The 17,569-nt window shown below is 38.9% G+C and overlaps 1 protein-coding gene across 1 annotated transcript; it reads right to left on the bottom strand.

Annotated features, from left to right (window-relative positions):
• Positions 1-817: 817 nt before the first annotated feature.
• Positions 818-13,294, bottom strand: zmp:0000001301 (rab9 effector protein with kelch motifs). Its single transcript, XM_025909456.1, has 19 exons — positions 13,183-13,294; positions 12,705-12,791; positions 11,460-11,532; positions 11,324-11,366; positions 10,403-10,481; positions 8,840-8,928; positions 8,254-8,400; positions 8,071-8,122; positions 7,057-7,157; positions 6,590-6,675; positions 5,074-5,155; positions 4,897-4,982; positions 4,708-4,795; positions 3,458-3,506; positions 3,219-3,309; positions 2,986-3,086; positions 2,730-2,814; positions 1,508-1,612; positions 818-1,139 (listed from the first exon to the last, which is right to left on the bottom strand). Exons 2-19 carry the CDS (start codon positions 12,764-12,766, stop codon positions 1,035-1,037), a joined length of 1,524 nt encoding a protein of 507 aa, XP_025765241.1. The 5' UTR covers positions 12,767-12,791; positions 13,183-13,294; the 3' UTR covers positions 818-1,034.
• Between the last annotated feature and the right edge of the window lie 4,275 nt (positions 13,295-17,569).

Here is a 17,569-nt window from a genome sequence, read left to right as displayed (position 1 = left end):
TAATTCTGCTGTGAATCATGCAGCTGTTCTGGAGCTCGTCATGGTTCAGCGATTTGTGTACAGACAGACGACAAAAAAGAAACAAAATCACCATGAAACTGGTTATCGTCTTCTTGTGAACACTCAGATGGTGTCTGCTTTTACCAGCAAAGAAATAAAACAAGGAAACAAGTGTGAGCTGCAGTTCCTCCGATGTCCACCAGAAGAACCAAAAGTGAGCCAATCCCCATAGAGTCCCATGTTAAAATATTCAGCTTTACAGCAGAAATAAACATGTTTACAAAACAGTTCTGGCGTCTTAAGTTCTCCCTTTGTCTAAATAGAGTCACTGAAACTAGATAGCTCAAGTATTTCATGGCATTTGTGCCTTTTGGAGCTCTTTAGTCAGATTATCTGACAGAAAAAAAAATGGCTTCCTGTGAGGGACAGACCATCTGAGAATTTCATGCTCCAGAGTCAGTGCAATTCTACTTTTTCATCAGTCTGTCATTTAGCACGACTCAGCAGGTATCTGTGTGGGCAGTTATGGGTGTAGCTTGCTAAGAAAACTGTATTTTGCTAATAATGCAGCACTTGACCCTCTTGTCTAAGTATGGTTACCGCTGGCTCCAAAAAACAAAAACTAACCAAAACTTTAAAAAAAAAATGAAAAAAAATGAAAATGTCAGTGACCATAAATTTAGAATCAAGGCTTCAAAATATCAGAAACATCATGGTTGCATCCATCTTCTTTATGCAGTTTATAGGAAAAACACATCAGGCTAATAAATACTGTTCTAACACTGGGACTACATTAACCATCAGACACTGCTGCAAGTGAGGCCATTTTTTTTATTCTTATGGAAGGTTGTTTATGTTGCTGGGGGGGGGGAAAGTTGCCATTCAAAGTTTAGAATTATTTTCTTAGACGTTTTGAGTTAGTAAGTCAAAAGTTTTAGATACCGAGTACAAAATTGTAGATAATGACACAAATTTTTGACTTATGATCGCAAAAATTGTTTATTTCTATCTTTCCATCAATCTATCCATCTATCTCACATTCCTTTGAACTGCTGCATGATGGAGAGGAGGTGTTCGCTCCGTTTCTGGATGTTGCTCTGCTCCTCCTTCAGCCTCTCCTGCTCCTGTAACACCACCTCCTGAGGAGAGACACATCGCACACATCAAATTTAACACTCCCACATATCTCAAATAATGACTAACTGATGAACAGGACTGCACGTACAACAGTTTACCATGGATTTTTGTCTGCTAAGCTGTCATAAAGACACCTTAAACTGAAAATAACATCAGTGATTTCACATTCTGATCGTTTCCCAAAGCCAGCGCTGGAAACAGTGAAGCTCTGATGTGCAGCACATTGTGGATGTAAACCAGGAAGTTAGAAAACTTATTTTATTTGTTTAATGACTGAAGTCTTGTTTCCTGTTTACATGCATGAAATGCAAAAATATGTTAGTGAAGCAGAGTGTGCATGTGTGTTAGTGTGTTTGTTTGTTTTACTGACTCTGAGTCTGCAGAGTTCCCTCCTCTCTCGGTCGTTCTCCTCAGCTCTCGCTCGAAGCCAAGCTTCATTCTGAGAGCGATGTCTGTCCAGCATCTCCTGCAGCTCCTGACACACACGCACACGCACCCACGCACACGCACACACACACACGCACACGCACGCACACACACACGCACGCACGCACACACACACACGTGTAAATAAAGTATATCCTGGGTGAAAACACCTGAAATGTGAAAACGGCAGATGAAAGCAGAATTCACAATAAAATTGCTCTATTAAGTAAAATAAATCATAACACAGATTAAAATATCTTACAAAAACTATTAGAAACGATATATCACTGATTAACATGTGATTAGGTTTAAATAACTAGATCATACTGGATTGCAATACATTTACCGACTTCCTCTCATGCACTGAATTAGGTTAGTGATCAGATAAAAATTTAATGGTTTTATGGTAGATTAGATTAATGGGTTAGAGTGTGTAAGCAGCTAATGGGTTAGATTAGGCTTAAATGGACTGAATGTAACAAGAACCAGGATAAAGTTCCTGATTTGTTTTTAAATTCATTTCCAGTTTTTACTGTTAAACTTTGAAAGGTGTTTTAACTTTTGGGTCTGAGCAGCTTAAATTTTGTCCTCAAATTCTGTTCCAGTATTTTGAGATGACATGCAAAAACTTTGTTACAATCCACCAATCACAGGTGGTCCACTCAGCAGGATTTCACAGGACTAAAACAGGAGTCACTTGGGGTCCTGTGTTCACTTCCTGTCCTCTTGTTGCTTTAGAGCTTGATGGTCAGCAGAGTCACTGACCTCTTTTCCATCTCATTCTTTCCTGATTTTACTCGATTTTATTGCCCTTTTTGTATTTATCTGTTTAAATAATCTGTTGTATATTTTAAACAGTATTGTTTTTCCTCTTTTTTGATTTTACAATCTGCATTCTTGTCTTGTGTATCCCAAGTTTCTGTAAATATTCTTTGTAAATAATAGTTAGTTACCAGTTTAAGCTTGGATTACATTCACATTGACCCCTTTATCTGGAGCTTTTACACATTAATAGCACCATCCCTATAGCAGGAATACAGAATAACTGTAAAGACTATATATCTACAAGGTTTCTGAAACTATACTCATGTAGCATGCAGCCTAAACCTGCCCCAGCCCCCGGGGGCTTCACTGTTGACCTGGTGGATGTTAGAAGGCTGTTGAACCTGTTGTTGTTGTTGTCTATGAGCTTCATGAGCGTCTTTCTCTCTTTGCAGAGCAGCTGCAGCTTTAGTCAGCTCTGACTTCTCTCTGAAAGAAAAGAAAACACATTCAGCCTTAGAAGGATGAGCACAGGAAATATGATGTTTAGAGTTGAGGCAGTTAAAACTTTAGCCTGATGAGCTCCTACAGTGGTTCACCTCATGCATGTTCTTGCCCTCTGAGTTGTAGTTAAATGTGTAAATGAAGATGTGCATGTACCGATCTAGTTTGTGGAACTCCTGGTCCAGCAGTGTGAATGCTGTTTGGATCAGTGTCATTGCCTGATCACGCACTGCGCTGAAGTCTCTGTGGACAAACACCTGCAGCAGGAAATGCAACGTTATCTGCGTTGCATAGTGAGTTTCACCCCAGTCTTCCAACCCTCTGAATCTGCATGACCTTTTACCATCATTTGAAAAGATTGAATGAGGGCGAGTGTGTTATGTTGATACCTGCGGATTCACCATCGTGTTCTTCTGCTGGACGGACGGAGCCGCCTCGCTCAGTTCGTAGCGGACGTTGGGAACTTTTGTGGGAGTGAAGCTGTTAACGGTCAAAACCAGAATGAAACCAGTGAGTTAAAACCGAGATATGAGACTCAAACAGAGCATGACAAGAGGCTCAAATGGCACACACACGCACACACACATATGAAAGAGCCGGTGTGTGCACACAGACAGCAGCTGCTGACCTGTGGCTGATACCCTGGAGACCAAACTCTGACAGGATCTCCTTCATCACTGTGGAGACAAAAGTTTTTTGTTTTTCAGTCTGACACATAAAGTTCATCTGTGAGTTCACATGGAGCAAGTGCAGTGTAAATGATGTAAATGTAATGAGAGCTATTAAACTCACATAATCATGATAGAATAGATCACCCTCACTTTTTGCACACTCTTCTTTGTTGTATGCTTAATTTTAATTGGCAGTTTCATTAATCATTAAGCCTTCATGATTGAAAACTTGTATTTCAGTGTATTAAGTGAAAAACTAAAATCTTTCATTTAAAAAAAATAATCCAGCCCTTTGCTGTGGCTCCAAACTGTGAGCAGGTGCATCTTGTTTGCTTTAAATATCCTTGATATGTATCTCCAACTTGATTGGAGTCCATCTGTGCTAATTTAAATGAGTAGGAAACAGTTCAGAAAAAACATGTCTGAAGCTCTGAGTGTACTCAGAAACACAAGGATGTTAGTACTTGTAAAGCGGAGGAAGTTTGTAACCACTAGGACACTTTGTTAGGAACAGCTACCTGTCCAAACTCAGTAAATAAGGAGTTACTTGGTCAGTGAGGTCAAGGAACAATTTTAGCAGCACTCCTTGACTGAAGCAAGGTTGAATTGTGTCCACTATGGTAAATGGCCTGTATTTATATAGCTGATACGTCAGCCTACTTGACATTTGCCACATGGCTTTTAAAGAACTCAGAAAGCACAAAGACACAAATTTTCAGGTCTGGAGAGAAGAACATTAAACTGTATCAGGTGAGAACAAAACTCTGCACTTTTTTTTACATTTTATTAAAACTACTCACTGTTAATTCCTGTGTTTAAAAAAATAAATAAATAAATAGTTTGAAAAAACATTCAAAATTAATCTAAAGAAACAGCTACTGTAACCTCACTTTCAAAAGCTGCATTTAATGTAGAAGGAGACATACTGTGGCTGTGGGGAATGTGTGAAATTGAAAAACGTTTCTTTCTTTGTTTTTCTGGAATGAGTTTGATGTGACATAAAAAAAACAGTTTTATCAATTTAAAATCAAAAGTACTGCACAATAAAATGTGTAAAAACTGAATCCATCCCCGTTGTGCCTATTTAAATGACCATTTGACCTCTCCTCTAGCACCATCCTGTGGACAGCTTTGCCACTGAAGCTCCTGTGCTCTTTAACAAGAGCCAAATCATCCGTATGTTTGACTTTAAAACACTATAACGTACCTGGTTGCCTCTCTGATGGGTTAATGAGCTTCATCACCTTCAGGTCATTGAAATTCTGCTCTTCATTCTTCCCTCCAAACACATACAGCTGCCAATCAAGTAGGCACAAAAAGAGCACTTTATTTCATATCACATCACAGTAATAATAAAAAAAAACCTCTATAATAATAAATGTTATTTTTTGCTGACATGGCTGTGAAGGATGAAGGTGGTGTGTCCGTGTCGACGTGTCGGAGGAATCCCGACGTACAGCGGTACCTTCCACTTTGTCTTCGCTGCAGACACACCGTGTGAAGTATTTACAGACTTTAACTCTTCAGATTTACACGAGTCACAGTTTTAACTTCTCTGCAGCATCCAACCCACCAATACTGAGTTTGTGGATTTCACTGGACGACGTCACTGTGCCATCCTCATTGGTGCTTTTGCCACCAAACAGGTAGATGTCCTACATGAGATTTTTCCAAAAGTAATAAACAACAAAAAAATAAATACAAAACATTGTATTCATGAGTCAAAGTGACTGTTTTTTAAAGCTACAGTTATTTTGCTTTACAAATAATATATTTTGATAATTGTATATTTCTGTCTTAACAGCTTTTTTGTTTATTTTGTTTTGTCCATTTTTCTTGTGATTTACAAAATAATGCGTGAATGAGCGTGAATGAATAATGGCATTGTAAAGCGCTTTGGGTGCCTTGAAAAGCGCTATATAAATCCAATCCATTATTATTATTATTTTATACTGTTATTTTTATACAGCTTTAAGGATATAGCGGCTATAGAGGCTCACATATAGCAAGTATCAGTTTTCAGTAGCTAAATAAAACTACTTTTTTTCAGTGTTTTTAAAAACACTGAGAAAAGACTCACTATAAATGACAATAAAGAAAAATAAAGACTTTGCGGCAACACCCTCTAGTGGTCAGAATAATTATGACAGGAAAAAAAAGAAGGACGGTGAGCTCATGGAGGCATCCAGTCAGCAAGAGGAGGAGGTCGGGGTGGACGGATGATAAAAATATTTAACCATGGCTGGTCCAGAACCTAAAGGGACTATTATATATTGCTGTGAGCATGAAAATGGAGGTCCTCTAATGTAATTATGTGCACACATGCAAACTTTAAGTTTAAATATTTGTTGTATTTCCTGCTTCTATAATGGGCACAAATTCACTGCACTGTCTGTTGCTTTAGAAGGCTGATTCCAAGCATTTACAGCCACCCTCATCTCCCGTCACTATCTCTGCTCCTTGCAGCTTCACTGTTACACCTTCTCTATACCTGAACATCAGACTTCCTCTCCACTCCTCAGGCATCCTCATTTTCCAAGGTTATATTAGGTACTCTGTTTAAAAGTCCACTGCCCTTTCTCCTGGACATCTCCATACCTCCACAGATATGTCAACTGGACCAACTACGTTTCCACAGCTGCCCTCCCTTCCACTTGAGAGAGCTGGTAACTGTCCACCTCTCTCATATATCCTACATTCATGAGATCCCAAAAGTACTCCTTCCATCTCCTCAACACACACGTGATTTTTTTCTTTTAATATTAAGGTCCAAGTTTCCAGAGAGAGGAAGGTATTTCAGACTGTTGCCTAGATAAACTGCAGAAAAATGGATGGTTGGATGGATAAAAATATTAATATTACGGTAATATTAATTTTAGTACAGCTACTTCTCCAAAGCACGGCATAGGTAGAAACAAATGAATTACAAAAACACCAATTAGATGATAAGTAAAATATATAATAGTATTTTTTTTTTTCTTTCCTGCACCTCTGCTACTAGTACATTCATATAGTTCATTTGAGTGTGTGTGTGTGTGTGTGTGTGTGTGTGTGTGTGTGTGTGTGTGTGTGTGTGTGTGTGTGTGTACTTTATCATGGTGTGCAGTCAGTGTTTGTCCGCTGCAGGCTGCAGGTGATTCTCCTTTCACCTCCATTTTCTGCCACTGCAGGTTCTCTTAAAACCCAAAGGACATAAAGGTCAAAGGTCAGATGAGGTCATAAGAGTTATGTGTTAGACTTAATCTGTATATTTGCTGTATATATAAGCATGAATGATCTTTTCTAGATACACCTGTGAATTCTGATGCAGTTCAACATACACTGTTTAAATTTCTGACATTTGTGTAAATAGAATTTTTTTGTTTGATCGTGTGCAAGAAATAAAGTTGCATAAATAAATCTATCTGGTCATTTTAAAGCAAGTAATCCAAAGCTGCACTAATATTTAGTGGATCTCTTTGATCATCTCCATCTCCCCACCAAGTGTAATTATTATGTGCTATATAAAACTAGCTCTGAAAAGCAGAACTGGAAAATGCCTCAGCTTGGCTCTTACCTGTATTGAGAACATAGAGGTCTTTACAGAAGTCTCCTCCTGCTCCATAACCTCCAAACATGAACACCTGATCTCCAACCAGAGCACAACTCTGACCCCATCTACACACAGAAAAAGGACACATCTGTCAGATTTGGGGGGTTTCATAGATTAGTATGCTGCCAAACTAGAATTATATTGTTTTTATAAAAATCTGATATTCGTGGTCCTGGACTTTGAAGTTTTGGGGCCTAAAGTATTATTTAAATTAGACATTTGTATTATCATGTTCCTGCTCCTGAGTGTAGTAACGGTTTATCTCAGTGTTCAGTTAGTCACTTCCTATTTTATTTTGGTAAATCCATCTCTGTTGTGCTCTGCTTTTAGTTTAATAACATAAAAAATATTTGCCCCCTTCTTGATTTTATTTTATTTTTTCATATTTGTCACACTTACATGTTCAGCCAACAAATTTTTCATATTGTACAAAGATAACAGAGTTTTTAAATGATGATTTCATCCATTGAAGGATGAAAGCTATGCAAACCTATCTGTATTTAGTCAGGTTATCTTTGTGTAATATTAAAATTAGTTTCACAATCTGAAACATCTAAGTGTGAGAAATATGCAAAAAAAAAAACTTAAAAACTGGGAAATACTTTTCATAACACTGCATTTCTGCTCTCTCGTTATCCTTGATCAGTTCCACCTGTTTGTTGTCACCCAGCTGTTTCCTCTGCCCACAGTACCCCTCGCTGTGTTCCTGTGTTTGTAAGTCTTTCAGCTGAGCCCTGTACATGTAGCTTTCCTCTCACATTTCCCTGAGCTGCTTGGATTTTGTTATTTTGCCTCAGCTTTAAATTTACGTGTTGGCCTTTTATTAGCTAAATAACCAGCTTGCTTTTTGTTTCTGAACGCTGTCTTTGTGTCTCCAAACCATGACATCTAAATTCATGCTAAATTCCTTCACTGAGCCATGACTGTGAACCTTGAACTACAGTTTTTGTTGACACTGTGTCAGAGAAGAAGTCTCACAGGGCAGGAGGCAGAGATCCACTTGTTCTGACCGGTGTCCAGGTGAGAGACACTGAAACAGAGCAGAGAGGACATCAGAATCTAAAATGTAAAAACATATGTAAATAGGGTGACTCATTTTTATTTAAAAAAAGAAGAAGAAGAAGGAAGCTGAAAGCTGCATAAATATAATTTTTTTGTAACCTGTGTTGAACACCATGAGGTCATCACTTGGATTCCCCTCCACAGCACCTCCGTACACGTAGATGTTTTCGCCAGCAGCAGCAGAGCAGTGTCTGAGAGCTCTGAGGGCCACACCCCCAACCGCTAAGCACTCCCAGGTCAGAGTCACTGTCAGGACATGGAAACCTAATGAAGTGTGGACTTCACTATGGGGGGCCCATTCTGCTTGTTTTGATTTTGGACTAAACCAGAGTAAAACTAAAGCTACCAGAGTAGCTTTGCACAAATAATAGTTTTTAAAAAACCTTCATCACTTTCATACTGTGCCATTTTAGCTTCTCTCTCTTAAAGCCAACCTTCTTCCTTCCCAAACAAGGTTTTGAACAGCAGCTGGGTGTGACTTCTGTGCCTGAGAAGCCCACACTCACTCTATGACATCATACAAAGCCAGAGTAGAAAAAAAGCATCTGACTTTTTGGCTCAGTCATTACTTGTACAGACCCTAACCTCACTATTTGAAACTTTGGTCATGTTTAATATGAACCACACACAGCACAAATCAAACTAAACTAGTTCATTGTTTCTTCTAGCTGCTGTACATCCTCACCTATATCAAAGCTGTAGACTCCTGGCAGACACTCAGTGGCGTCAGGACTGGACGCTCCTCCAAACAGATACAGGCTTCCTTTCACAACACTGAGAAGGAAACAAAACATGGTGTTTACAGTAAAAATGCATCAGTGTGTTGTAGCAATGCGAGAGCTACGACTGTAATAATGACTATTTTGCTCAATATTTGTAATCTTGAATATTCAACAGAACTATTTATTATAACATAACGTAATGTAACATAACGTGAGTGTCCTGGCCCAAGACAGATAGGATTAGTCTAGCATAGTTTTTAATGGTGGGAGAAGCTCAGTGAGCAGAAAACATGCACGCGGATTGGGGGAACATTACAGTCATTGTGCTATCACTGAACTTAAAAAAACACTGTCTTTTTACAGGAGATTTCCTTGACCTTTGGATATAATTCAAGACAAACAGAAATGAATAAATTACGATGGAGGAGTCATCATAAGATGGAGTTTGTTTTTGACAATAAAGCTTGTCTTGGAAAACCAGTTGCTGGTTCCAGTTGCCACCAGGACATGTCTGTGTGTGCAGATGGGGCACCAAAGGGCTTGGGAGCAGATGTCCATAATACATGGAAAGGGATGGAGACCGAAGCTGACAATCAACAGATAACTCAAGTAACCAAATGTGAACCAGGTGAGAGATCCTCTGCAACCATTAATGATCCTTCTTCAAGTCCAGCCAGAGAAACCTTATCAGCAATTCTACCTCCTCTAGATCTTATTGACCAATCAATAGAGAAACACAGACAATAACAAGGAGGATAACGAGGGAACAGGCCACAGGTGGGAACACAGCTGACACTAATCTGACTGACGAGACAGCGAAAGCAAAATTCAATATAATACACATGAAACATAAGACTATTAAAATAAAACAGGAAGTAGAAAGAATGAGATCAAGACTAAGATACATGGGTTTGACAGAGCGACTAGGGAGAAAACAGACATGGGTAACATGACTGGGAAGGCTGAGAAACACAGGGATGAGACTAGGGAAGACTGAGCTCGAGAGACACCAATATAGGACATAAACCATAACAAACATAAAAACTGGGTCAAAGACCCACAACCATGACACCTTTTTTTTCTAAATATAGCACACAGCAGGAGAAAAGGCATCTCACCACTAGAAATTCTTTGGTTTTGGGTGGTGTTCAGAGCAACTGTGCAGGAGAAGGACACACAAAGTCCACTTGATTGCTGTGAATTCTGAAGATAGTCACCTCATTTATTGTTATCTGTCTCGACTGGACATTACGAAGACTTTGAACTAGGGTCAAAGTCTGTGCAAGTTGTAAGAAAAGCAGTTTGAGCCTTACTGGCTGCTTTACCTCACACAAACAACTACAGAAAGTATTGGTAATGAGGACAGTACAATCAAGACCAAAATTAAGAATTCAGTGAAGAATATGCTAAATGTGAAAAGAATTTATGTAACGTTATAAAAATGTCTATTTCTTTACGAAAGTGACTGATTTCAAAACGTTTTAAACTATCAATAATTAGAGTTAAGAGTCAGTGCTGTATTTTACCACAGAGTGTGCCCTTCTCTGGCCGAGGGAACGTCTCCGCTCTGAGGAATCTCCTCCCAGGTCACATCTTCAGGAGTCACTTCAAACAACACCAAAACATCAAATGCAAAGGCCAAAATAACTGATCTGATAACGTCATTTAAAACCAGTTAGTAAGTTAAGAGGTCATAAAAACGTGCCGTGACCTGTGAGGGTGCTTTCAGTTACGTGGTCATGTTTCTTTGGAACGAGCTGCCTGCTGACGACTCGAGGTCAGTTACATCTGTGCATACATTCAAAAATAGACTCGAAGCCTTTTAGTTCTCACACATCTACACTGAATGTCTGTGTGTGGCTGTGCGTGTGTGTTTGTTAACTTGTGTTTTACTTCTTTGTAACGTTTTATTTTGCTGTTTCATTGTAAAGCTACACCGCTTTGTATGTTTTTAATCTTCTGTTTTAAGCACATTAGAAATAAATTTGCCAAAAATTATTTAGAGAAAACCGTGTGAGGCTTTTATTTTGGTATTCATGATATTTTATATATCATAAATAAAACTGGCCTTGCCACTGTAAATGGACATACTGATAATTTTAATCAGATGTGATAATTATTCCAAAAATATAATAACTTTCTTTCTTTCTTTTTATTTATTGTAGCTGCTTTTTTACTCCTGGTTTTATAAAGCTTATGGAGCTTTTTAGGTTGTTTTCTTGTTTTTAATCATCATGGTACAATTTAAAGAAGAAGATTTTGGCTTTTTGTCATGACTTTTTCATTGAACTGGGCTGTGTGTGAACTTAAAACTGAGTTCAGTAAATGGGTTTTGAATTCAGCATCATTAACATCCTAAAACTTTGCTCAATACCACTTCCAGAAGTCCAAACCTCCAGAAATGCATGCAAGATAAAGCACATCAGGACTACAGCTGCATGTTGTACCTGTTAGCATGTAGAAGTCACTGAAGTAAACAACACTGTCCTCCTGAATCAACCAGAAAAGACTGATTAGCAGAAACACAGACCACCCAGGCTGTGACTGTGACTGAATGAAAAGAAAAATAAACAGTGGTCTCACCTCTTGACTGATGCTACAGGCACCTCCGAAAAGAAAGGCAACGTCTCCAGCCACAGCTAAAGCGTGGCCGTGTCTGTGGATTTAAAGAAACACACAGAAATAGAGGCGGGTCAGACATCATCTTCACTGAGCTCAGCATTAGCGGCTGAAACAAAACAAAATTTTCTTTCAAAATGTGCATATTCTGACTTTTTAGTCACTCTGAAATTAATCAATTTTATAGACTTAAATGAACATAGTGGGGACAGTCCCACAAGAGCACGTTATCAGATAAAACACAAGGGCACAATTGATAATTCAATTCTTTATTAAGTAACTTCTTTGATGGAGTACATCATTGACAACAGGACTGCATTATTTGACTCACTGCAATTAATCAAGAGCCCTAAAATCTGGTTTCCCTTTTCTCTTTTTGATTCAGGTGGAGTTATTAGGCCCATTTGTTGCTTTCTGTTCTGCCCCACAGACGTTCCTGATGAAGCAATCAAAAGTCAAGTATATGTGAGCGGAAGTGTGCAGCAGTTCTTCGCCAGGTTGTTGTCACCAATATGATGAACTTTAGGCCACCTTTGTCTCTAGTGAACCTTAGTCTTTAATGTTATCTTACCCATTGTCTCTGTCTCTCTCCAAGTTACCTTCTTGGACCCTTTCCTGGAAACATTTTTGTTTGGAGACTCACCTGCCCATGGACTGTAGACACTCCCAGCAATGCTGAATAACCTGTAAGGGAAAGACCTCAGCAATGTTGCCTGCCCGCTCTATACCTGTTCATTCCCGGAGTGTCTGAATTTCCCCCTGCTGACCTGATGCTCCTCTTAGCCACAAAACCACCTCTGAGATATGTAAGGCAAAGCTCCAGATTCAGAATACTAAACCAAACACTTCAACAAGCCAATAAAGTCACCAAACTATTTAAAAGACATGCAGTGGAACCGAGGGCTTCCCATAGACTTCTACCCAACCAAACTTATTTTTGCAACCAGAGGAGTTGGCCCATTGGTCATTTAAAAGAATGCAGGTTTAAGGTTTTGATGTGATTAAACTCAGTTTATTTCATTACTTTAACGGTCTACTGACCTGATCGTATCGTGTAAAACAACCTTCACTATAACAATGTCACAATATACTATGTATTATCATATGTTATTTACACACTAATCTTTCAAGAGTGATTGTTACCTGTTTATTTGTGGTATATTCTGCATCAGAGCACCACCTTTATATTATTTAGGTTGGCGCACTCACCTAGGACTTGGGGCTTCTCCTTTTATCTCCTTCTCCAACCAGTGACCGCTGGCCAATGCCATCTTCACACCTGCTGTGTCTCCGTCTCTGTCTCACACACAGTTTTGCTTTATTGGAGTAACAGTTGTAACAAGCACAGAGTTTGTTTTTCAATCATGAAAATGTTAAAAAAATATTTAACTGAACTTTACTGAATCTGTAAGAACAAGTAACAGCTGCTAATAAAGGCACAGGTACCAATGTGTTGTTAAAGAGCATCACACCAATTTTTGCTCATAAGCCCTAAAAAGTGAAATAAATCAGCCGAAGTTTTTACTTGTTTTCGAAAACATATTATGAAGATTTTCATTGTTAATACAGTCTGATATTTCATACTCAATGTTCTCTATACAAAATTCTTCCAGGTGTGCACATAATATATCCTTACTCAACACAAATTGTTGTTCTTGCAAAATTCAATTCTCAATGGTGACCAAACCTTAAGTTTTCACGCAGTTTCCCCTGCAGGTGGTGCCACAGATGCAAGGTAATCTCAAAATATGCCTTTTTGTAGCTCCAGTTACGAACACCAGCAGCAGCGGCAGAATAAAACCCACCTGTCGAGGTGTTTGTGTCTGCCAGGAAATCGGCTTCTTTCGTGTTATTTCGTTGTTTTATTGATGCTGGATTAAGCCCACAGATGAGTCATCTCAGCTCCACAGCCTGTCAGCTGCTCTTTGAGTCTCAGCTTACAGGTAAGCTACACTTCCCTCTGCAGGTAGACCGTTACCCAGCAACACCTCCAAACACAGAGCCGAGCCAAGCACGTCAGCATTTAACAGGATGAGAGTGAGAGCGAAGTGGGGGAAAAAGTGAGGAAAACACTCTTTAATCTACACGTAACATGAAATCCACTCATGTTCTGCACTTTGCTTTACTATTCTCTCTTATAACAGCTTCTGTACAATAGGTGGCGCTCACTTATTGTATTTATCCAGGTTGAGTTTACTATCTACATTTTTCTGTCTGGTTTTCCACTTTTTTCCATAACTGCAGTTATATTCAATGCATAGTTAAGTAATGCACAGTTAAAATAAACCAGTTGGTACAACCTGACCCTCTTTAGCTGAAGTCTTACTTTTTCTGAGACAGGTTTGTTTACATTAAACATGAAACACAGCAGCAGTGTGCAAACATCTTTGATTTGTTTCCAGGTGCTTCAAATTTCAGCCCCTTAAAAGTTGCACTAACTTCTAACCAAGCACAGCATTAAATGGTAAATGTCTTTGTTTGTTTGTTTTATGAAGACCTTCAGCTGCAGTATAAATCTAACTGTAACCCACAGACTGTATTGGGCTGCTATAAATACATGAAACGTGCAGGCATGCATTTAGAAGTGAGGAGAGACAGGGGGCGACAAACTCATAAAGAAGTAAAGATGACAGGAGGTGGAGAAGGGCTGGTGGAAAGTGAGAAATCCACAGACATTTTTAGCCTTTGTTGCCTTTCTGTTATCTTTCACTGATAATAAAGATGCAGGCTTGGATGGTAAGGGTTTACTTGCTTTATATGCTGTCAGAAGAAAATTATGTTTTGATCAGTTACATGAAATGTATTCTTTTTATAATTAAGCACATGTCTATGTGACTTTTTACCTAGTAACTTGTGTGATGAACCTATGCAGCTACTAACCGCTTCCTGTCTACAGAGAACAGAGAAGTTAAACCTCAGCTGTCTTACAAGAACATGCAAATGTAGAGAAGGGGAAAAACTCGCGAGCTCTGAATGACGTTGTTACCTTTGTACACACACACACACACACACACACACACACACACACACACACACACACACACACAGAAACATCGTGTATAAATAAAGAAACGCGGACGGTGACAAAGTGCGAGTCCATGAGTGTCTCCTGTGCGAGTGCTCTGTGACCGTCCTCGCGAGTTAAAGAAAATCTGCAGTGTTTGTGTGTTTTCTAACTCAGGTGTCTCAGCTGAACAAAGAACGGCAGGGTGATTTAGAGAAATCCCCTGTCATATGCTTAAATGTGTGTTCAGGCTAAAGGAAAAATGAATGCAGTAGCCTGTTATTGACATTCACAGGGTAATAACTGATCATATTTATTACTTCACTTGCAGACAAAAGAGAAAAGATAAACTACTTTATCCATACTTATTACAGAGTAAGGGCCTGTTAGTCCTATTGTTTGGTGTGTTAACGTGGCTTAATGTCATTTGAATTATGTACTTCATTAAATTTGGTCCAAAATCTGCTTGTTATTTAAAACAAACTGCCTGAATTTCCACTCAGGCTAAATTTGGGCCGTTGAAGGTTTTATAACTTTGATCATTTCAGTATTTTTGGCATTTTCAAACCAAAAAACACAACCCTGCAGACCATGGAACAGGAAGTTCACAGCAAAACGACCTACACCACATCACTTATGACTCTGTGACGGACCAGCACACCAGATCAGCTGGGAGTCACCAAAGAACAGCAGAACTGGCAGGTCAGCCACTGGTGCCCTGTTTGTTTGTTTTTAACAGGTTCACGCTGAACACATGTGGCAGATGTGAGAGAGTCTGGAGTGGGGTCTGTCGCTTTGATTTTCAGCAGAGCAGATGAAATGGACTCTCACTGGTCTCTGTTTCTGAACCAACTAATACCCATGAAGTTCAACTGACTCTGATCAGTGTAAATCGATTAATCATTTAATTCTTGATTGCAAAAGTGTTCTTGCATTGGCTGGCGTTGAGGAATTCCACATAGATGTGGTTTCCCTTTAAAGGTCTAAATAAAAGATTAAATGCTTCTGTAAATACAGCATGCCCTTTAAATTGCCCAAAGTCAAAGATTTGGGCTTCTGGTGACTTGAAAACAGATCAAATGCTTCGTACATGCATTTTTGCCAGAGAGACGCTGAGTCACCTGCATTTATCTCCGGATAAGGAGTCTATAAATATGTGTTCTTTCAAATGTATCCATGGAAATATGATTTGCTTTTAACTGGTGGATGCTCCAAGATGCCTGGTTTCTCCTCAGTGCACCAGCTGCTGCAGGTAAACACAGGGCCAGAGAGACATTCTTTGATTTCATCTCTGCAGACACTGCTTCACATCTGATTTCTTTTTTGGAGCACGATCACAGCTCATCTCTGCCTCTGAGGCTCTTCATGTCCGTGTACATCATTCTTATGATCTTTTTGGCCTCACTGGCTAGATTAAGGCACTAAAAAGTGTAATCACGGCTATCCTTAATATGTGGAGGCAGAATAATGCTTCTAAAATAAGACGGTGATCACTTTAAATGTTTCAATCTGCGTCTGCTTCTCTCCTGATTGATGATGCGAGTCGGCCGGTCACGTTTCCCACCGTCACCACTCTTTTTTGTCATGTTTTATTCATACAGACAGTAACACACACACATACATAACGACCACAGCCACGGACACGTGAGTTTCTCGTTTTTTCACCTCCGTCTGCCACCGTCAAACCAACCGGGATCCAGCCTCGTTTTCAAAATAATACACACACGTTCACCCAATTTCTCAGTACTGGTCTTCAGGCTGATGAAAATCTACTGATTTAAATAAATTATGTATTTAAACCTTTAATTAATTAAATGTTGCAAATAAAAACTGATTCTTCGATTTTTGATTTTTGATTTTTTTTTCTATTCCCCCCCTTCATAGCACTTTTATTGTGAAAGAATTATATCCGCTCTCGTGTTATTGTTCTGCCTTATATAAGACCTTATTGTCTAACTTGACTTAACAAAAACGTGCTTATCCATGGGGGTCCTGGCCAAGCAGACGCTCTCACAGTCGTTTTTCAGTCCCTTTCTTCATGGCTTGTAAATCAAATAGATTGACCGGGTTCTGTTCTGGCCCCGTCAGGCTCAGGGAGGCTTTAAGAAAACAAATATCTCTAATGGACCGAACCGTACCCAACTGATCATCAGTCAAGTTTAGTTTATCAGACAGGAAATAGAGTTCGGCTTTCAAAATAAAAGAAATTAGCGCTTAGTTTCTGTTAGTCAAATGTGGAAATAAACATTTGTATTTCTTTGGGTCTTTTTAGCTTAAAAACAATAATTAATTCTCTTGTAGTTCTTTTTTTAATTTTTGAGGATTTTATCTAGGTATGCTAGATGCTCTAAGGCTGTTAATGTTAATTTTCTCTTTGTAGTAGCTAACTCTGTCCTGTGTTTTAGATATTAGCTAGGAAAACACAATTGCTTATTGCTTTTCTGTACTGTACATGAGTATGTCCATTTTAATTGTTGAATTGCGGCTTATTTTATTGGGATGTAGTATAAATCTAGGTTTGTTTGGGGGGTTTTTTCTTTTGTATTATTGCTCTAATATTTTTCAAACACTTCAGTTTAGTTTGTGTATAATTGTTTAGAAATGTATGCCCCTTGCCTTTTTAATTCTAGCAGTCTCTAGGGGTAATTACTTTGTCATAGAAGTTGGCTGACTGCAAACCCAGGCCTGGTATTTAACTGTGACTGGCTGTGGGTGACTTATGAGTTGATATGCTCCAAGATAAACGTTACCAAAAGACATAGTGCCTCAGTAACCCTTCTTTGATGCTGAGTTTGCAGCCACTCGACTGAAGAGCATTTTTTTTCTTCTTTGATATGAGAGTAACAACATAGTTGTAACTATAGTTAGTACAGTAATCCATTATGATACTGTATTACTGAAAAGGTAATGGTAGGAAAACTGAGCCGTACTGTTGAAATGTAAACTGTTAACTTTCCCTGTACTTGTGATGGAAAATATCTGAACTGTTTAGGCTCCAAAATGCGAACTTTATGTCATTACAGTTGCTGCTCAATCTTTTATATACAGTCTATGGAATGACGTGACTATG

Source organism: Oreochromis niloticus, linkage group LG7 (genome assembly GCF_001858045.2).
Source record: "Oreochromis niloticus isolate F11D_XX linkage group LG7, O_niloticus_UMD_NMBU, whole genome shotgun sequence".
NCBI lineage: Eukaryota > Metazoa > Chordata > Actinopteri > Cichliformes > Cichlidae > Oreochromis > Oreochromis niloticus.
Note: the sequence above shows the minus strand (reverse complement) of the source record. Positions and strands in the feature narration are given on the sequence as shown.